This window comes from Rhinopithecus bieti, unplaced genomic scaffold (genome assembly GCF_001698545.2).
Source record: "Rhinopithecus bieti isolate Rb0 unplaced genomic scaffold, ASM169854v2 scaffold_7684, whole genome shotgun sequence".
NCBI lineage: Eukaryota > Metazoa > Chordata > Mammalia > Primates > Cercopithecidae > Rhinopithecus > Rhinopithecus bieti.
The window spans coordinates 3,010,077-3,032,815 of NW_016806071.1; the positions used below are offsets into that span (position 1 = coordinate 3,010,077).

The 22,739-nt window shown below is 40.8% G+C and overlaps 1 protein-coding gene across 1 annotated transcript in view; it reads right to left on the bottom strand.

Annotated features, from left to right (window-relative positions):
* Positions 1-10,190: 10,190 nt before the first annotated feature.
* SCP2 (sterol carrier protein 2) overlaps positions 10,191-22,739 on the bottom strand; it is a 136,497-nt gene continuing 123,948 nt past the window's right edge. Inside the window, exons 14-15 of the mRNA XM_017874501.1 lie at positions 13,830-13,909; positions 10,191-11,196 (exon numbers count right to left, since the gene is read on the bottom strand). Of these exons, the coding sequence (XP_017729990.1) occupies positions 11,101-11,196; positions 13,830-13,909 (176 nt within the window). The 3' untranslated portion in view covers positions 10,191-11,100. The remainder of the gene's footprint in view (positions 11,197-13,829; positions 13,910-22,739) is intronic.

The following is a 22,739-nucleotide window of genomic DNA, read 5'->3' on the forward strand; positions in this document are numbered from 1 at the left end:
TGGGCCTCTTCCCGGAAAAGTTCTCCACGCTCCACCCCACCCTCCACTCCCATCCCTGTTGGCCCTGGGCCCACAGCCTGGTGAGCCTTGAAGAATGGTAAATTGGGCCGGAGTCGGGGGCATGCAGATCCCAGTCACAGAAAAATAGGGCGGGTGAACAGTGAGACCTCACGCCACCATATTGCTCCCAGGAGCTGCAAATGTTTCCAAGTAAAGGAGCATTAACTACTACCAGCTGAAGCAACACTGTTTGGCGCCAGGGGCTTCGGCGGTGGAACAGGCAATGGGGCTGGGCTTAGGTGGTACTTGGCACCTCCACTGTGTAGCAAGCCTCTTCCCCTTACCTGCTCTGGCCTGTGGGCAGGGCACCCACACCTGCCTCACCTGGCTGCCCTCCCACTGGAGAGGAAGAAGGATACATAAGTCACACATGGGACCTCTTGCTCAACCTTACCCTGAATGAATGAATGAATGAATGGCCCCTGTAAAGCAGCTCCAGACCTTTCACTGGCTGGTGCCCCCATGGCAGCCTCTGCTTATACCACATGCATGACGCCCTGCTTATACCATACGCATGATGCTGTGCTTATACCACATGCATGATGCTCTGCTTCACAACTCTGCAAAGGAAGAACTGCTGCTGCTCCACTTTATAGAAAAGAGATGGCCTCAGAAAGGATACTTGACTGAGTAAAATGCCCATTCACTGGCAGAGCTGGGGTTTTGAACCCAGGTTTACCCTTCTCCACAGCCCAAATTCTTCCTATGGTGGAAACAGGCAGGTAACTTGAGCAGGCAAATGTAGCCTAGATTTGAACCCAGGACTGTCTGTTTCCATTACACCAATAACTCAAGCACTTAGCAAGAATGGGGAGGGAAAATATTTTGCCTTCTTTGGCCTCAAATTCCAGTCCTTTCAGAGCTGAAACTTATAAGAGTTGGTATGATTCACAGAATTGGACCTGGACCAACACAGAGATACATCTCGTGTCTTCTCCTGAACATTGAGCCTAGATTCAAGTAGAGCTAAAAGGACAGGATTCTACTAGCTTGAATACTTATGAACTAAAAATTTTTTAGGACAATGAGAGCCAGCACATATTGGGTGCCCAATAAGTGATAGGCAGCATCCTAAATCCTTAAAATATTTTAATCATCCTAACCCTGTGAGGAAGATATTCTCTATACCTTTAACTGCTAAGGCCAGGGTGTTTCAGGGGCCAGCTACACGGCACATCACACATCCAGTCCCCAGCACCTCCCAGAGAAATAGGCTCTTCTGTGGAATGCTGAGCCAATGCCCACGTGTGCTTTGTGGTTGGCTGCTACTATAGACACAAGCTGCAGGAGGAATCATTTTGAGTGCCTCTGGTGGAAAAATGGAGGCAATCTTGGTGCTCTAGAAGCAAATCCTCTTTCAGAAGGATTTTAAAGGTAGAGTTTGAAATTGAGGTTCCCTGAATCTACTTGTGCTGCTTCAGTTCCTTCATGCTGCCCCTCAATTTCAGCTCCTGTTTGATATTACTGAAGTACACAGTGTCAAGTACAAGGCTTTAAGCTTGGAGCTGGGTTCAAATCCTAGCTAGGTTCAAATGAATATAAAAATAGTGCCTACACCTCACAGTATGTCTAAATTGGAAAATGCAAGCATAGAACTTTACATAGTACCTGGCACATGGTAAGTGCTCGGTAAATGGTAGCTATTACTGCAAAACTATCACCCAGACCTGACCAAATAGCCAGGGAACATTATTAAAATACAAATGGCAAGTGGCAAGAATTAAACAGTAACCTCTGCACTGCCCAGGACAAGTGTCTTCTAAATCAAAACAGTAAGAAACAAGAACACTCCAAAGAGGAGGGAGGAAAGACATACATAGATACGGTAGAGAGAGCTAGGAGTAAAGAACGTTCTAGAAGACTCAGTGGGGTTTGATGATGGGAAACAGGAGACGAGGAACAATGAGCTCTTGTTATGCCTCATCATCAGAGAAGAAAATAATTCCTCCTACTTTGAGCTGAGGGCTGAAGACCTTATTAAGCAGTAGAGTCCCAAATAGCTATGGCAGCAGCTTGATTTTCTGGACATTTAAGGAATCCAATTACATGGTGGTGTTTGGGGTATATGAATTCCATCTGAAGAACCTTGATGAAAGGCAAGACTCATCAGGGAACAAGAAGAAAATAATGAAAAAAACTTCAGTCCAAGTCAAGTACACAAGGAGTCTCCTGGGCTCCTATAACATCTCATACAGACTCTTTATTATTGGAACTTTCTTGCTGTTTTTCCTCTTTCTCCCACTGGATTGTGAGTCCTCCAGGGCAAGAATCTCATGTTCTGTAAGCTCTCCTCTCTCACCATAAAATACCACTGTGATAGGCAGAATACCTCCCTACCCTGCCCCAAATATATCCACACCTTAATCCCTAAAACCTTTGAATATGTTACATAGTGAAAGGGACTTTGCAGATGTAACTAACGTTATGGACTTCAAAATAGGGAGTTTATTCTGGATTATCCTGATGGGCCTAATCACACGAGCCCTAAAAAACAGAGAACTTTCTCTAGCTGGAGAGAGAGGAGATGAAGCAGAAGAGGTCAGAGACATTTGAAACATGAAAAGGACTTGACTAGCTTTAAAGATGAAGGGGGTCATAAGCTAGGGAATAAGGTAGCCTCTAGAAGGTGAAACACCCATAGGCTGCCAGGAAGGGTACAGGGACTTCAGTCCTGTAGCAGCATGAAACTGAACTCTGCCAGCATCTGAATGAACACGGGAGCAGAGCCATCTTCTAACCTGGAGCCTCCAAATAGGAGCCCAGGGCAGCAACACCTTGACTTCAGCCTTGTGAGACCCAGAGCAAAGAAACCAGTCAAACCCAACCAGACTTCTAGCCTACAGAACTGTGAGATAATAAATTTGTGATCACTACTTTGTGATCATTTGTTTCAGCAACAATAGAAAATAAAACAAACATGAATAACTAAAACTGGTACACACTTTCCCACACACCGTTTCACTTGATCTTCACGGCAAGCATGATGGTATTACTGCCCCCTTATTTTAGAAAAGGGATGCTCAGGGAGGATATGCAACTTGCTCAGGTGACCCAGCTAATGAGTGCTTGGGTCAGAATTCAAACTCAGTCTTCAGGTTCCAACTCCAGTGAGAGTTGTCTCCCACACTGTAGCCAGCCAACTAGCTATTACCTTAAGCTAAATAAAAGTGGATGAAAAAAAGACAAAAAACAAACTCAGACTGCTTTCATACTACAAAAACTTGAAGCTTTTGAATTCTCATTTCTTTTGAAGACTGTTTCTTCCAAAGGTATGTCATGTTTCTTCCAAAGTAAGTTATGAACCAGTCAGGGTATAAACAAGTAAGCAAAAAGATCTTAAGTCTTCTCTCTAGCATATAGAAGAAAAAAAGATTTTGATCAACTGCAAAAGGAGAAATCCTCAAGAGCAGCTGTCAATGAAATACCACTTTCTCTTGTTCAGATGATCTTTCAGCCACTATTAAGGTATATCTCCCACAATGAAATGCCCCATTTTTGCCATCTGGGTCTAGGAACATCTCTGTGGTTGGAGCTTCTAGTCCACTCATGACCGATTTTTACTGTCTGGAAATTCAATGGTATTCAGTCTGAAATTTATCTTTCTATATTTCTTCCCCTTACTTCTAATAACCAAGCAAAATAATTCTTCTCCCTCTTTGGTCTTTCCATCTCTTGAATATTCGTGAACTGATATCACACCCTGCGTCTGGGTATCATTTTGCCAAGCTTAAGGCTTCTTTCAGCCTGCATAGTCAGTTGTTCCTATACTGTGTCTTCATGTCTAATTATTTTCTATTTCTGTTCTAATAAAGTGTCTAATCTTGAACGGAGTGCTCTGTACACAACAGAAAGTGCCATATTCTAAAAGGTGAATCACACAACAACTTCCAGAGAGAGAAAAACCATCACTGGTAGTTGGTTAGACAACTACCTGAAATTTAAATAAACAGCAGACTACAATCAATTTCCCCCAATTCTACATAAAAGTTTATGGCCATAAATTCAGAAACCAAAAGGTCAAGCACTTACTACATGCTGCTGGAAACAGTACTGTGAATATTTACAAAATATTTAAATGAGCACGAATAGAATAGATAGACCAAATGCCCATGACTTTTTGCAATAAATTTTGGTTACATTTTAAAAAAATTATTTCCCCTAGAAGTCTGGCTAAAATTCCATACCAAATTAAATTTCCAGCCAGATGGAATCAGACTCCACATTTCTTAAGGGCCAGAAATCTGGTCCAATATTCTTTGTTCTTACCAAGAACTAAAGAGCTGTTTGTTTGCAGCAGTCTCCAGATAGATATAATATGAGACTGTTCCAGAAGATTTTGTAACTCTCTATTGAGAAAAACTCTAAAATTTGGCCAGACGTGGCTGTGGTTCCTAATAGCTCGTAAATATTTCAGGCCCCTCATTAGCTATTTAGTACCATACCCAACATTCCTAATTCGTATCAGTGTGGTCTCTAAACAAGCTTACTCCCACAGGGTAATTTGCCCAGAGGTACAATCTGGCTGATTACCACTTTTTTTCCTGGTCAATAACATCAGTGACTTCTTTCTGTTCACAAAGTAATCATGGCATGGGCAGCTAGAATTTAATCTTTGGCTAAAATGCAAACCTTCTGAAAGTCAAACTAAATAATTCTATATCCATTCACTTAAGTATAGAGACCATTAAATTTTAATGTTTCTTGAGGAAAATATAAGGATGTAAACAGTTAATAAAAGCAAATTGTCCTCATTCTGAAGCCAGCTGATTATGTGAACTCAAAAGATTATCACTGGCCGGGCATGGTGGCTCACGCCTGTAATCCCAGCACTTTGGGGAGGCAGAAGGCAGGAAGATCACAAGATCAGGAGATCGAGACCATCCTGGCCAACATGGTGAAACCCCATCTCTACTAAAAAAGTACAAAAAAATCAGCTGAGTGTGGTGGTGCATGCCTGTAGTCCCAGCTACTTGGGAGGCTGAGGCAGGGGAATTGCTTGAACCAGGGAGGTGGAGGTTGCAGTGAGCAGTGATCACGCCACTGCACTCCAGCCTGGTGACAGAGCGAGACTCCATCTCAAAAAAAAAAAAAAAAAAAAAAATGATTATCACAAAATGTTCCAATGAATAAATTTCATGTTAAAAAAATTCCTTAAATAACATTTTGCAGCATCTACTCAGAACCTACTATGTGCTTGACATATTACAGCTACAATTGCTCATCCTCCTAACAACCAGGAAGGCAGATGTTATGAGTCCCTTTTCACAGAGGAAGAAACCGTCTCAGAGTCTTCCCTTATTATTAGCTCAAGGTGGTCCCAAAGTTGTGTGTGTGCCACAGGTAGAACCAAAACCCACATCTGATGGGCCCCAAAGTTTTCTCATTATACCAGGCTGTTCTAAATGTACTATTTTCTTTCTTTTCTTTTCTTTTTTGTTTTTGAGACAGAGTCTCGCTTTGTCGCCCAAGTTGGAGTGCAGTGGCACAATCTCGGCTCACTGCAACCTCCACCTTCCGGGAACAAGCGATTCTCCTGCCTCAGCCTCCCGAGTAGCTGGGACTACAGGGACGCACCACCATACCTAGTGAATGTTTTGTATTTTTAGTAGAGACGGGGTTTCATAATGTTAGCCTGGATGGTCTCGATGTCCTGACCTCGTGATCTACCTGCCTCGGCCTCCCAGAGTGCTGGGATTACAGGCGTGAGCCACTGAGCCTGGCCAAATGTACCATTTTCTGAGACTGCTAAAGTTTCAGAAGATAAAGCTGTTAATTGTAGGATTTAATTTCATATTTTTTCCTAAGATGACATATAGGGGGAAAACAGAGGGAACTTATATTTATATGTGATTGAACCTTTCACAAAGTATTTTATAATTTAAAAATAACATTAATGATCGTTGTCTAACCCTTATTTGTCCAAGAAACAGTTACTGATGCTACTCTGGTGGACATTGCATTAATACTAGAGACACAGAGATGAGTAACAGAGGTACTACATTCAAGATGTATACAGTCTAATGAGAGTGACTGTAAAAAAAAAAAAGAAAAAAGAAAAAAAATTCAACAGTGTCCCTCCTTTGCAGAGGAAGAAACGAAAACTAAATGCTGGTGAGGCTTGAATGCCTTACCCTAACTTAGCTTCCAGGAGGCAGAGACAGGACTCTTTGACCTGAAATTCCTCAGTGACTCCTTTGTCATACCCCCACCTCTACATGGACTTGACATGCTAGTAAAGCTTTCCACTATTTTTCCTTTACACATCCAACAAAATTGTAGAAATCTGAGAGTGTGAATTCATCTGAAAAGTCCAGCAACAAGACTAACAATTTTAATGCAGAAAGAACCCACCAGGCAACTTTTTATTTATTTATTTATTTATTTAAGACAGGGTCTCACTCTGTTGCCCAGGCTGGAGTGCAGTGGCAGCGATCTCCCAGCTCAAGAGATTCTCATGCCTCAGCCTCCCAAGTAGCTAGGATTACAGGTGTGTGCCACCACACCCGGCTAATTTTTAAATTTTTAATTAAGACGGGGTTTCACCATGTTGGCTAGGCTAGTCTTGAATTCCTGTCCTCATATGATCCACCCACCTCGGGCTCCCAAAGTGCTGGGATTACAGGTGTGAGCCACAGCGCCCAGCTGCCACTTAGTTTTTAAAAACATAGTAAGACATTAATAAACAGATTTTTCTTACTACTTCCAATTGTTTCAGTCTGAAATTGAAAGATTGTTATGGGAAGCTGCAAATATTTTCAAAGAAAATTAGGAAAAGTTAGGCTAAGGGAAAAATGTTTAATGTTCTCTTTCATCATCAGGGCTACAAAAAGTCTTTGTAATGGAGAATGCAATTCTGTGACTAGGCTCTCATCCTCAGAAATGCTCCCTCTGTGAATATAAAATTGTTATTCATCTATCTCCTTCATTCATTTAACAACAGTCAGCCAAGACTATGCTGGAGATCTCAAAATGGATGCATGAGAGGCAGTCCTTTCCTTTAAGAACCTCTCTACTGGCTGGGAGACAGAAACAAATGACCAGGAAGGAATGATGCTCTACAGGGTAACAAACGGGGACAGCTTCCTGAAAGCGAAGGTACCTAAGTTAAGTCTTGAAGGATGAAGAGAATTTGCCAAGTGAACTGTGTGGTGGGGGGGAAGAGTGGGGAGGGACAGAGTGGTGAGGGTGGGCGCAGAGAACAGCGTGTGCAAGATGACCCAGCTTAGACCTGAGTTAGCTAATGTGCTTGCTCTATATTTGTCACTTGGAAACTGAGCATATCACTACCAAATGGAACTCTTCTGTTCCTATTTTTCGTAGAACTTTATGAAACCAATTCCAATATAGTTTTATCCCTACTGCTCTACTGGTTTTTTTGTTTTGAAACTGATTTTGCAGTGGTCACCAGTGACTTTCGTGTTGCCAAATTTAACCAAGTAGACACTTTTCAGAGATCATCCTACTTGACCTCTCTATTGAGGTCAAGTGACATAGTTGACCATTCCCATTTTGGCCATACTCTCTTTTTGGAGTTCTCCCTCTACCTCTCTGGCCCCTTGTCCTCCTCTACTAGACCTCAAAAAGCTGAAGTTCTCAAGGATTACCCCAACCTTCCTTTTCCCCAACCCAGGTAATATCCATTCCTGTAGCTTTAAATTCAACCCATATAGTCATGACTTCCAAGTGTGTATCTCCAAGCTGACCTCACCTCTAAGCTCGTCAAATCCAACTGTCTCCTCAATATCTCTAATTGCAAATCTCCCAGGCATTTCCAAGTTAAAATTTCAAAAGCAGAGCTTATTTCAACTACTCCCCCTGAAACTTGCTTGTCTCACTGCCAGTCCAGTCACAATCCACCATTCGGCTGGCCCGTCACTAGAAGTCATTCTTGTCACCGCCCCCCTCCCCTGGCCCCCGACATTCAGTTACCAAGTTCTGTCAGCTCTACCTCTGCCTGTTTTCCCACATCTATCTCTACTGCTGACACCCTAGTCCAGGACGCCATCTTCTTGTACCCCAACATCCATTCTCTAGCCCTCTGCCACCAGTACATTCTCCATACACCAGCTACAGTGTTAAATTATTTCATTCCCGTTTGCAGTCCTTCTGGTGGTCATCAGTTCTCTTCACCAATATTCCAACTCTACTTTCTCCTTCTGGTACATGTTAAGTTTCTGAAGTTAGGTGGGGCATGTGACTTTCTTTGGTCAAGGAGATGGGAGCAAAAGTGGTATGTATCACTTCAGGCAGAAGCTTTAAGAGCCAACATGCACTTCACCTTTTTCTCTTCATCTGCCATGATGGTCATGATATTCCAGGTAGTGGCTACTCCATTAGTCTGCGTTCCAGACCTAGGATATGATGGCAAGATGAATATGTACCCTAAGAAATAAACACCTGTAAAGCGTATTGTCAACAGCTCCTGACTTCACTAAGAATGAAATACAAAAAAAGCCTTACCATAATGAACAAATCCCAATGAAACTAGCTTCTGTGTATCTATCTGATCTGATCTCGGGCCTGTCCTTCCTGCTCACTATTCCACTCACACTGGTCCCCTCGCAGTTTTTGGAACAAGTCAAGCCTGTTTCTACCCTTTCATGCAATGTTCTTTGCATGGTTTGCTCCTTCTTAACCTTCAGATCCTAGCTTAAAAATTACTTCCTCGAAGACCTCTCTTTTAACTACTTTATCAAGGTCCCTCACTATGACTGCTTATCACAGCACCCTAACCATTTCCTGCTGGGCACTTCATAGTCAATAATAATTGTCTCTTTGACTGACTGTCTCCCCCGTTAGAATGTAAGCACCTTGAGAAAAAGAGCTGACTAGTATCTCCGGTGAGATTATACCTTCTATATAGCACTCTGTATATGGTAGGCACTCAATAAATACCCGTTAAATGAACAAACGAAAGACTCTAGAAGTGGGACATAACACTACAAACATCATTATCACATATCCCAGGAATCACATATCCCAGGAATCACATACCCCAGGAATCACATATCCCAGGAGCCACATATCCCAGGAGCAAGTGGTGCTGCTAATGGTGAGAAGAGCAGGGGAACTCGCATGTACTGAATGACGACCCTCAACCAGCAACTGCTGTAGGTACTTTACGTGTTATCTCTCTAGCGTCTCGTAATCCTAGGAGGCCAATATTAGTATCTCCACTTTATCAATCAGGCAACTGAGACTTGATCTTTTCAAGCAGCACAACTAGTAACGGCAGTTTTAACTCAAATTAAAACTTAATCTCCTTCCTCCAAACCGTAATACCAGAAGGGGAAAAAAATCAAACTATTTTATCACTAAGTACTTTTCTATCATGCACACAAATTACATCCTATATGAACATATTCCTACCCTGAGAACCAGTTTTGTTTTCCTTTTGTTTTGAGGTTTATCCTAAAGCCTATTTCAGGTATCTCTTGTTACGTGGGACAAGTGAGGACAGAATGAAGCAGCGAATCCAAACTACAGAGAAATCAGACATTTTGTTGAAACTCTTTTCTTGAAGTCTTTTTCTTCTCAGAGTAAGAAACTACTATGATTAGGAAGTAGGTCTGTGTTCTGAATTCATTTTATGGAACTTGGGATCAACTTCTATTGGCTTAACGTAACCTCTTGCCCTACCACCAAATGCTGTTCTGCTGGTCACAGAACATGCAAAGCTAAATGGTCTTAGGAGACCTGATCCATAGTCCTGACTATATTAGCAAGGGCTCCAATCACCTAAACAAATGAAACCAGCTTGTTTTCTACCTCTGCCCACCTTTGGGTGAAGTAATGACAACAACAGCAAGGTGGGGCCTGGATAATTCCCAACCCATTCTACTGGGCTCTGAGGAAACTCACAGGATTCGGAGCAGAAGGTACCTTTGGATCATCTACTTAAATCTCCTAACAGTTTAGCAAACAGGTCCAGGCAGGCAGTTATTTGCCTAAGAGAAGCAAGTCTCTTAGCTCCTAGTCAAGTGCTCTATTATACCACACTGCCTCCCCAGTCAAAAACTAGTGATTATGTCCAGATAACATTCAGTTTATAAATCCCCCAATGTTTCTCTTTATTCTGCATTATCTAGAGAACCCTGAGCAAGAAGAACACACACAATATAAATAAGAGAGGCCAGAAAAAGCTATTTTAATTTTCTATTAAACATTCTTCTCAAAGCGTTATTTTATCCCATATCTCAGTGAATTGTAAGAAATAACATTAGTATTAGAAAACTAGGAAAAAAGATAAATGCAGATAATTAAACTTATATGAAAAGGAAAACGTTAACAAAGGACCAAGAACTTTATATATTTGAAGTGAGATTATAATTTGAAAACTGTGCATCTCAAAGCAAACTTTATTGTTCAATTATTCTTAATGATAGTGTTTTATGACTAATACACTGATTTTTCAAGAAGGAAACCCATTTTAAAATATTATTATTTTAAAACAAGCCTGTGTGCAAGCTCTGATCATATTTCTTTTATTTTGATTTGGGAAGAAAATACTGTTTCTGATAGCATGAAATGCAAAATTTTTAGATTTTTTTCTTAATCTCACTAATTTCAAGAACTATTGAGAAATTGATTAAGGACATTAAGTGCACAACACTAATTACTGGCCAGCTGTTGGCATTGTGTTTCTTACTTAGTTCTCCCAAGGAAAACTCTTAAATTGAATCTTCAGCAGAATAATCCTTAAATATACTTTGTAAGCAAAACAAAAGCTTTTTTGTTTACATAGTTCTTTGGATTTTACTGTTCCTAATTGTATTCTGAAACTCAATTTTACCCCAGACCATAATTACCATATTAACTTTGTAATGCACAGTTGTATGCAATTCCGCAAAGCAGTAGTATACCATCAGACTCTAGTCACCCAGAGCATAGGAAAAACAGGATTGGCCACACCCATTTAAAAACAAAACTATCCCACACTATTTGCCAACGTGTAGTTTCAGTCTAAATTCTGACAATGAAATGTATGGATATATATCTATATATCTCATCTTGATTTTCAAAGTAGCCAAAGGGAGTTCTTTAGAGCTTAGCGTTGCCTGGCTGAAGCTGAAGATTTTGTAACTTCATAGCCAGACCCATGTTGCCAGTGATTTTCAATTTCCCTTGAAAGAAGGCCTGTAAAGAAGAAAGAAAATTCATTACTCAGTGTTTTTAAGATTGCTGATGTTTCTACACTATCTAGCCCTGAGATCATTTATTTATCCAGGTCACATGACTTTCTCTAAAATATGAAACTTGGCTTTCTACAATAGATTTGGAACCAGATTCTTCAAAAGAATTTGAAAAGGCCACACTTTTCGCAGAGCAGCAGAAAGGAGCAGCCTTCCCAAATTTCTCATAGAAATTGAGCCTGTTTTTACCTGTCCTCCTCAAAGTGGGTTACTAGACTGATTCTGTTTTAAAACATTCCATGTAGGTGGGAAATATGAACTGAAATTTTTAGCAGGCTGCTGAGAGAAAAAGCATACACAAAAAACACAGAAACTCTTGGGGTTCAATCCAACGTGCATGTGGATGAAATGCCACCAATGATAAAGGACTTATCCCTACAGAGGACACAGAGCCTGCTGAGAATGGGGTGCTTATGTTACTCTTTGGCTCAATAAGAAGACTTAAACCAATCTAAAGGGCAGAGCCACAATTTGTTCCATTTAACAACTGCCTGGGATTAGATCACATGATGTTTGCTAAATTTACCATGTAACAAAATCCCAGGAAAACTTAAGAGAAATAGCAAAATTGGGAACATAGCATAATTTTCCTGCCATGATCTCAGTATTTTAACTGAATGTTTAAAATAAGGAAGGGCTAGATTTTACAAAAGTTTCTGGTAGTCCTAGGTTTTAACAGTACATTAAGAAGCTAGGAGCTCTTCTACATCATCCATGCAAATGTAAGGAGCTCTGTTTTTTCTGTACCTCCTGGTAGGGGTGACTAATTCCTTTTCTTCCCCCTCCTCTGTCTGGACAAACTAAATATGGCACAAAGCCTTCTGTCTGACGGCTTAAAGGTCAGGTGTCTCAGAACACAATATCTTGAACAAACATCATTAAAAAATACGGACCAGTAGTACAGGAGAAACTCACCACCTTTCCCCTTTTTAAGTTAACAAAGAAAATCACTTTTTATTTACTAACAATGGAGAAAACATGAATCTTCACCCTTTAGAGAGTCCATACATAAAGATTTCTGTCTGGCCCCTAGGTGTTCTTCATGTATGCTTGCTGCTGGAGTCAAACACTGAAATTAGAATTTCCACTGCATTTAACGATTTCCAGTCAAATCCTCTGGAAATCCTCTGAGCATAAGGGAAGTCCATTAGCACATTAATAGAAAGGTCTGCTACTTTTATCTTTAATTCCTTTGGGTGTTAACAGGTGCTGAAGGAAAATAAGCTGACACCTTGCTCCCAAAATGGGCAGTACAAAGATAAATTGAGAGAATGAAGGCAGCTGATGTGTGAAGTCTGAACAACCTGCCAGAGCTGTGCATGGCATGTGCAGTGGGTGGGAAGCAGGATGACAGCCAGCTCGTACACTGGTGGCCTCTGTTCTGTCCAGATTTCTGGAGCAAGCTCAGTGGAAAGGTCAGTGCCAATGGTATGTATTCAGCGGAAACATCACAGATACAAATCTCACTTGTCATGGCATCAACTAAAATGTGCTTGGTTACTTAGAAAAAGCATTTTAAAAAAGCAAGTGGGAGTGAGATTTAGTTGTTTTATCCAATCTTGCAAATTACCAGAGAATCACAGGAATAAGACCTAAAACAAACCAGACTGAGACAACAAAAAAATTAAGTTACATTGGAAAGAAACATCTTAGTTTCTTTTTTAATGGAAAGCTCAGTATATCAAGTTGACAGAAAGCTCACTATATCAAGTCCATTCAGCACTGCAGCTGAAGAATCTAAGAGTACCCTTGACAGTCTGGGGACTAGGAAAATCTATACAAGGCATAAACACGTTCTAGACAAATGCAATTTAGTCCAACAGGTGTTTACAGAATACCTAAAAATGTCAGAGACTATGCTAAATTCTGGAAACATAAAGACAAATAAGATGTGCTTTGACGCTTTGAGACACTCACAGTCTAACAGGGAAGAGAGAGAGGCATATTATGACTAACATAACACAGCAGGCACTAAGCTGGCAGTCCAGTAAGTGGCTCAGGAGAGGGACTGGTTACAGCTCCACAGCAACTTGGAAAGAGGTCCTTGGAGATAACATCTGAGCTAACTTTGAAAGACAAGTCATTTGTCAGGTAAGGACAGGTCAGGCAAAAAGAAGAACATGGGCAAATAAATGGAATGTAAAAGGTCATGCCTTTGTTCATGCCACCACTCCCTCCTGCTGGAACACTCCTACTTTCCACCTGGGCACTAAACTTAAGAGCTGCTTCCTCTGTGGGGCTCTCCCTGATGGCCCAGAGAGATATGGCTGCTCCTGCCTTCATCCTCCCCTGACCACAAGTCAGGTGTAGCACCTTGGATCTCTGGCTGCACTGACTCTTTTCCAGATCTGTGGATGCCCTGAGCATGGCAACTACTTCTTATTCTTCTGGGCACTTTCAGCATACAAGACAGTGTCTGGCACATAGCTTGCTCCACAGACATCTGTCACTTATTTGGGGAATGCTGCAGAATTTTGTGAGTCTGACCACTTTGCACCTTAGAATCTGAGTCAGGAGATGGAGTAGAAAGGGCTGAAAACCTACCTACTAGCAGGATATAAGCTCCATCATACTTACCGACTGAGGATTCATTTTACCAGTCATTAAAGCCAGGAAGTCTGAGTCAGCCATTGTGATTGTGCAGTCAGCCTTCTTATCTAAAACAGATACACAGGAGAAGGAAGGAGAAAAGGAGGTGTTCAGTTTCACATATACACTTTTGTCAAGAGCCACTGACTGCAACAGAATTACAACCAGCACTGAGGCAGTGTGGGGAAATGGGCACTCACATATACTTCTATGGCAGGCTGGTAAAATGTGACACAAACCACAAGCAATCCTGATATTTAACAAGATGGAATTGATTAAATAAATTATGGTATATTCAAATAGTCAGGTATGATATAAACCACAATAAGAAATGACATGGATCTGGATTTACTGACATAAAAAAAATGTTCATGTTACATTATTCGTGATATTATTATATATGCCAGTTACAAAATAAACTGTATGATGCCATTTTGGCTTAAAAACAGAATTCAACTATATAAATATAGAAAAACAACTGTAAACTTAAGACACCAATATATTACTAACAGTAACTGTGACAGACTCTAAGGTGGCCCTCCTGGTGTACATCCCCTTCCTTCCAGTGTGAGCAGAACCTGTGACTTGCTTCTAGCTAACAGAATATGGCAAAGATAATGAGATGTCACTCTTGTGATTTTGTTACATTAAATGATTCCACCTTGCTAGCAGATTCATTCTTGCTCTCCTGCTGGCTCTGAATGACCTCACTGCTATGTTATGGACTTCCTATGGAGAGGGCCATGTGACAGGGAACTGGCCATTAGGAGCTGAGGACCAGCTCTGGCCTATAGCCAGTAAAAGAGGAAAGCTATCTTTCCCAAGGCCACAGGGAAATGAATTCTGCCAGCAACCTGAATGAACTTGGACATGGATCCTTCCCCAGTGAAGCCTCCAGATGAGAGCCCAGCCTTGGCCAACACCTTGACTGTAGCCTTGTGTGACTCTATGCAGAGGACCCAGCTAAGCTGTCCTCAGCCTACTTATCCATGGAAACTGTGGGCTAATAAATGTGTGCATTGTTTTAAGCTACTAAGTTTGTGGCAATCTGTTATACCATAATAGAAAATGAATACGGTTATCTAGATCGAGGGTTAACAAACTTTCTGTAATGGATCAGACACTAAATATTTTAGGCTTTGCAGGTCAGTAGGTCTCTATCACAACTACTCAATTCTGCCCTTTAGTGCAAAAGCAGCCATAGATAATATATAAACAAATGTTGGCTAAAATAAAATTATTTTAAACAGGTGGCAGTCAGAGGGAGGAGAAGATACATGCAACTCATGTATCTCTGACAAAGAACTTGTATCCAGACTATATGAAGAACTCCTGTCGAAGGTACAGTGGATTACGGAAAAAAAAAAAAAGAACTCCTACTCTCCTACTGCTCAACTAGAAAAGGTTAGACGATCCAAAATAAAAATGGGCAAATGACACATACAGGCATTATATAAAAGATCTCCAAATGGCCAAGAAACACATGAAACAGTGCTTCACTTCCTTAACCATCAGAAAATTCACATTAAAATCACGGTGAGTGCCACATACCTACGAGAACAAATGGCTGAAATTTAAAAAAAAAAAAAGGCAATACCTAGCATTAGTGAGGATGTGAAACAAATGAAAGGTCAGCATAGTATCAGAAAGACTAAAATGATACAGCCACTTTCAGACAACAGTCTGCAAGTTTCACATAAAAGCTAAACATACACATACTACATGAACTAGCAATCCTATTCCTAGGTATTCACCAAAGAAAAATGAAAACTTATGTCCACACGAAAATCTGCATGTGAATGCTTATAGTGGCTTTATTCATAACTGCCAAAAGCTGGAAAAAACCCAAATGTGCATCAACTGGTGAACGGGTAACCATTCAGCAGCCAAAAAGAACAAAACACTTGATGATCCATGCAACAACATGAATAAATTTCAGTGAAAGAAGGAGGCTCAAAAAACCACAGACTGTATGACTGCATGGGTATGACTTCCTAGGGAAAGCAAAACTACAGGGAGAGAAATCAAACTAGTGGCTGAAAGGGCCTGAGGGGGCTGACTATAGAGGGACATGAGGACACTTTCGGGGGTAATGGAAACAGTCTCTCTATATCTTGATTTCTGGTGATAGTTACACAACTGTATGCATTTGTCTAAATTCACAGAATTATACATCTGAAAAGGGTTGATTTTATTGTTTATTGTTAATTGTACATCAATTAGCCTGATTTTAAAAAAAACTTGGCAAGTACCAAGTACCGTCAAAAATGCAGAGGAACTAAAACTCTCATGTAATGTGGAAGGAAATGTACAATAGTACATCCACACAAAAAACCTGTTTGGCTGTACTGTACTTTATCACCTAGCCCTGGGTACATGTCCAGTGGAAATAAGTACAATGGAAATGTCCACTAGAAGACATCTATAAGAATATTCATAACAACATTATTCATCAGGCCCCCAAACTGAAACAATGTAAAGATACATCAAATGCACTAGGAATGAATTCTGGGGTATTTGCATAGTAAACACAAACTACTGCCACATGCAACCATGTGAATGAATCTTATGCTGTTGAATAAAAAAAGCCAGACCTAAAAAAGAGTAAATGTTATTGGTCTATAAATAAAATCAAGCTATGGTGATAGGATTCGAAATAATGGTTCCTTTTGGGAGTGAATAGTGACAGCAGGCAGGCAGGCAGGAGGGAGGTTTCTGGAGTGCTGGCAACATTCTGTGTCTTAATCTTGGAGGTGTATTCATTTGTCAACATTCATCATGTGGTACACTCTGGAATTATGCCCTTTACTACAGGCTAGACTTCAATAAAAATTTTACAAAACACAAAACAAAAAAACAGGTGGTGGGCTAGATTTGGTCTGCAGGGCATAATTTGCCAACTCCTAACCTGGACAGTGGAATTTTGGCAGGGTAGTTCTTCGTTTTATTTGTCTACCTTTTCTATTTTTTTTTTTACATCAAGTGTATGCAATTTTAATAATACAAAGCTTTTAAAATATTAATTTTATTATCAAAGTAAAATAGCGGAAAAAAGACTGAACAACAAAGACTAATACCTCATTGCTAAATCAGCCATATCTACCTTGTCCAAATCAGAGGTTTCAAGTGCAAAAGGAAAAATTCACCAAGAAATCAATATTTTCAGCAGTCAACGTTTTAGGCGATCAATTAATAATATAACAGGATTCTAACAGTTGGCTCCTCCTCTCATTAAGAATTAGCTCAAATTAAACCTGGCCTCTCCCTGAAATGAAGTCACATTTTATTCACAGGGCACTGATCTGAAACTACTCTACTTATATGTGTATGTGTTTTCTGTCTGTATTTGTCCGATAGAATGAAAACTTCAAGGGGCAGAGCCCTTGTCAGTGTTGATCACTGCTATATCCACAGGCCCTTGAAGAGTACTTGACACATAGGAAATCAATAAACATTTGTTGAATAAATTAATAGATTATGTGAATTTCAAAAGATGATCAAATTATGGCATAATAGCTAATCAGATAATCTGTACCTTAATAAAAGAGATGGAATAGAAGCCGGGCACAGCGGCTCACACCTGTAATCCCAGCATTTTGGGAGGCTGAGGTGGGCAGATCACCTGAGGTCAGGAGTTCAAGACTAGCCTGGCCAACATGGTGAAACTCTACCTCTACTAAAAATACAAAAATTAGCGGAGCATGGTGGCGGGTGCCTGTAATCCCAGCTACTCGGGAGGCTGAGGCAGGAGAATCTCTTGAACCCAGGAGCGAAGGTTGCAGTGAGCTGAGATTGCACCATTGCACTCCAACCTGGGTAACAAGAGTGAGACTCCATCTCAAAAAAAAAAAAAAGAAACGGAATAAACTGGTAAACCATAGTATGCCTCTATTATTAAATAACCGAAACAAGATAGAAAAAAAAGTTTTTATTATATGTCTTAGAACTCAGGGATTGCCCCTAAAAAGACTGAGATTCAATGGTTATCCTAACTTAGCTGCTAACAAAATTTTCTCTTAATACTGGAAAAAAGGTCTAAATCCTTTAAAAATAAACAAATTTACAGCCTAGAAAATCCAGTTCTCTTGCAGATATATAACATCAAAGAGCACGAGGTAAAAAACAAACTGAGATCGTTGGACCTGGTCCTAACAGTCCAAGAAAGGACTCTTGGTCATTGAAAGGGGGCTTCAGGAAGTAAAATCTACTACTGCTACTGCTGTAATATCAGCATTTATTGAGCTCTCACTATGCTGAACACTTCAACATACCTGGTCTCATCTGATCTTTATAACAATCCTATAACGGTCAGAGGGACCAAATAACTTGCCCAAGACCACATAGCTAGTAAGTAGCTGAGCTTCATCTGAATGCAGATTCCTGTTGCCAAAGCTCATACTCCCAATTCCTATGCTCTATTGCTTCCTTTTGTTGTAGGAAGTATGTAAACATTCAACAGCTCAGTTTGAACTGTGCCTTCACCGATTCATCAGCATTTGATGAATCCCAGATGGTTTCCAAGTTCTCAAAATCCTTTTGAGGGCCTTAGACAAACCTATGTGTCTAAGCAAAATTAACGTTTAACATATGGTCTGGGGAGGAAACAATGATTTACTGAGCACTTACTAGGTGCTCTATCTTCCTTATCTCATTTAATCCCCACAACAGTTCTACGGATAGAAATTATTCTCATCATATTCTAGATAAGACCACTAGACTCAGGGAAGGTATATACCCTTTAAGTGACAGAGCCTAGATCTGAACCCAGGTTTGGGTGTTTCTAAAAGGCTATGCTCATTCTAGTGTACCTTGGGGTTAGGAGACCCTGAAGCTTTCTGTATCACGCTGCCCATAAAGGGAGAAAGTTGAGAACTCAAGGTGCTGAAGGGGCAGAATAAAGGAATGAAGGAATAATATCTTATGTTAGATTAATCAAAGTTGGCTTCCTGGATATATGCTATATGTCGTTTCAAAGGAGATGAGGCAAAGGCAGAACTCGTGGAGAAGATACTAAAAGGTACCCAGGCAGCAAAAACAGATGATGGAAAATGCACAAAATCTAAAAATCCATAATATATTCATCTCAATAATCATTACCAAGCTCTTACAAAATATATTTAAGTAAATCTTACTTTGTTAACAATAAACAAACCCCCTAACATTATGTACATGCCAAATGAACTAGCAATTCTCCTTAAGATGCCGGTTCAAACTAGGACAGGTTATTAATGCTTTAATGTAGCTAATCTCTAACAAATAGCCATTTGTTGGTTGATGTAAAAGGAGCTGGCAATTTCCAGTGATGGCTTTTCTTGGTAAGTCTGTATTTCAACACCACTCTTGGCTGCCAACAAGTGTCAGTTTCAGCAGAAATTATCCTGCCCCAGGGTAAGATCCCTTGGGGTCTGGGGTACAGCACCTAATGTGGGAAGAACACGGCAAGAACCTATCTGGAGGGAACACAGCTTTTCCAAATTATTCAACAGCTTTCCATCAGCATATGATCTTTGATGACAAACGAACCCTATCAATCAACATCAACAAAATAGGAGGAAAAGGAGAAACTTTTTTAAAACAACCTTAATATCAGTATGGGCGTATCTAAATACAAAAGTAACCATTAACCTTCAGTCATTAAAAAAAAAAAAAAAAAAGATGATTAATATAATTCCTGAAGTTCTTTCTATTTCTAAAAGCTGGAATCCAGATAAAGCCTTTAGCTTTTCTTTGTACACCACCTTAGAGTGGCGGCTCATAGAATGCAAAGTTATGATCATTTTTTGGCCCATTCATTTTGGAAGGAAAAAAAGGGACTCTACACAATTCAGGAACCATCCACAACAAAGTCATGCTGCCCACACTAGACAGATGCCCTAACTACTGCTCAATTTTTCTTTCATTCATCTCTCATCAATCCCTTATTCAACAGTGCACATTAACAGTACTCTTCACTTTTTCTCCACACTCCAAGCTCTACACTCTATTCCAGGAGCTTGCTGACCTCCTCTCCTCTCAAAATGCCCCTGAATATTTACCTGCCCTTTCAGAGAAAGAAGTTTCCATCCATCCCTTCTTACTAGAGGTAACCTTGCTTCCACCTGTGCTCCTATGTCGTCCTTTCCAAAAGGACCTCCCTCAAAAATGTGTCAGTAATGAAATTTCACCATCTTTGACAGACATGCTTCTTCCATACAATTCCCAGGTCCCATTACCTTCACCTCTAGTATCTCTGGCATCTACTCTCACAACACTCACTTTTCCCACTGCCTACACAAAGGCCGCTGACTTAGACAGCGGCAACATCTATCCTCCTGATGGCTCTCTCTGCTTCTGATCTCACCCCTTTCAATTCATCAGGTCTAATGTACCAGTTTCATCCTCTAAAACACAGCTTTGACTTCACTTTTCTATTTAGGAAGCTCTAATGCATATTAAAAAGCTTTGGTATACTGGTTATATACCAAATGACTTTCAAAGTTCCTATCGTGGCATTTTTTTTTTTTCTTCTCAAGACAGAGTCTTGCTCTGTTGCCCAGGCTGGAGTGCAATGGTGCCATCTCGGCTCACTGCAACTTCTGCCTCCTAGGTTCAAGCAATTCTCCTGCCTCAGTCTCCCAAGTAGCTGGGATTACTGGCATGCATCACCACGCCCAGCTAATTTTTTGTATTTTTAGTACAGATGGGGTTTCACCATGTTGGCCAGGCTGGTCTCGAACTCCTGACCTTGTGATCCGCCCGCCTCGGCCTCCCAACGTGCTGGGATTACAGGTGTGAGCCACCATGCCCAGCCCCTATCAGGGTATTTTAAGCCTCCAAAAAGCTGGTCCCAATCCAGTGTTTCTAAATTACCCTAGGCTCTCTCCAACGAGAGAAGCATAACAGTACAGTACAGCTACCACTTACTGAATGCTTACTCAGAACCATTCATTCATTCTGTTGTCCATTTTTAAATTATTCATTTTTGAAGGCCTACCATGTGTCAGGTACATTCTAAGCACTGGGAATGCAGCAGTATACCTCAGACAAAAAGCTCTGTCTTCAAGGAACTTACAATTCAAGTGAGAGAGATGGACATATAAAAAAAGTAAGTAAAATATTACATGGTATATCAGATAGTAATAAGTGCTATGGAGAAAAATAAGGCAGAAAAGGGCAATAGGGAATGGTAATGGGGGTGATATATATATATATTATTATTATTATTATTATTTTAGCTGTAGTCTCGCTCTGTCGCCCAGGCTGGAGTGCAGTGGCATGATCTTGGCTCACTGCAAGCTCCGCCTCCCAGGTTCACACCATTCTCTTGCCTCAGCCTCCTGAGTAGCTGGAACTACAGGTGCTCGCCACTACACCCAGCTAATTTTTTTGTATTTTTAGTAGAGACGGAGTTTCACCGTGGGGGTAAGATTTTAAAAAGGGTGGTTAGGGAGGGGCTCACTGAGAAGGTGAAATTTGAGCAAAGATCCAAAGGAAAGGAGGGAATAGGCCACAAGGATACCTGGGAGAAGGTAATTCCAGACAGGGAACAGACAGTAGAAAAGCCCCCAACCAAGAGAATCCCACATTCATGCAACAGCAAAAAAGTCAGTGTTACTGGAGCCAAGTGAGCAAGGACGTACAGAGTAAGACAGTGAAAACTGGGGCCAGATCATATAGTACAATTTTAAGAACTTTGCTTTTACCTGCAGTGAGACAAAGCTATTGGATGCTTTTGAGCAGAGGAAGGTAACAATTTGGCAAGTTTTTAAATGATCACTCTGGCAGGTGTGCAGAGTAGTGGGCAAGAATAGAAGTGGGGAGACCAGATAAAACAATGATGCTGGCTTAGACCAGGGTAGTGGTGGCTGCAGAGGAGGACAAGATGTGCTGATGGGTTAAACTGCGGAGTGTAAGAGAAAAAAAGTGGCCAGAGATAACTTCAAGGTTTTTAGACCAAGGAACCAGTAGGACACAGGAGCAATTTACCAAGAATGGGATAACAGCAAGAGGAGTACACACTTACAGGGGAGAAGAAGAAAGATCAGGAGTTCAGTTTAACATGTTAGCTTTGCGATACCTATTAGGTGTCCAAGTAAACTTGCCAGTTAAGCAGCTGGATATACACCTTGTAGTTCAGTGGCTGGGTCCACGCTAAAGACAGTCATTAGTGTAGAAACTATTTCAAAGCATGGGACTAGATAAGATCCCCAAGGAATTAAGGCAAACAGAACTGAGCCTTGGAACACTCCAATGCTTAGAAATTTGAAGACAAAAAGAAACCATCAAGAGAGGCCAAGGAGGAACAGCCAGTAGATAAGGAAAACGTGTAAGTGTAATATCATGAGGGCTGGGAATTAACCACTGAATTTAGCAATGTGGTAGTCACTGGTGACCTTGACAGGAACAGTCTGGGGATAGTGATGAGGACAAAACCTGACTAGAGTGGGTTCAAGAAAGATTTGGATGAGAATAACTGGCGATAGTGACTATAGACAGGTCTTCCAAGGCCACTAGCCATGCATTGGACCATGTGCTTTACAGGTTAATTAAGAGAGAATCCTCTTAATCTTCATACCAATCTTATGAAAAGGGGCCATTTATTAAGCCCATTTACAGAAGAGAAAACTGAGTCTCAGAAAAGTTAAATAACTTGTTCAAGGTCAGAATATGTGAATGGCATGGACGGGACTCCAACCCAAGTTTGCCTAATTCCAAAGCCTAAGATTGGCAACTCTGTGATGGAGCCTGCAAATCCTTGGGAGGAGGTGGCTTTGACCTGTTCCTGTTCCCTGGAATTCACTGGTTCTTTAATATTAAAAGCCAATCCTTTAGGGGAACAGCAGGGCAGACCCCCATTTTCCCAGCTGACAGCCTTTGTAAACTTGTCAGTGCTCCTAGAAATGAAGTCATTCCCAAACT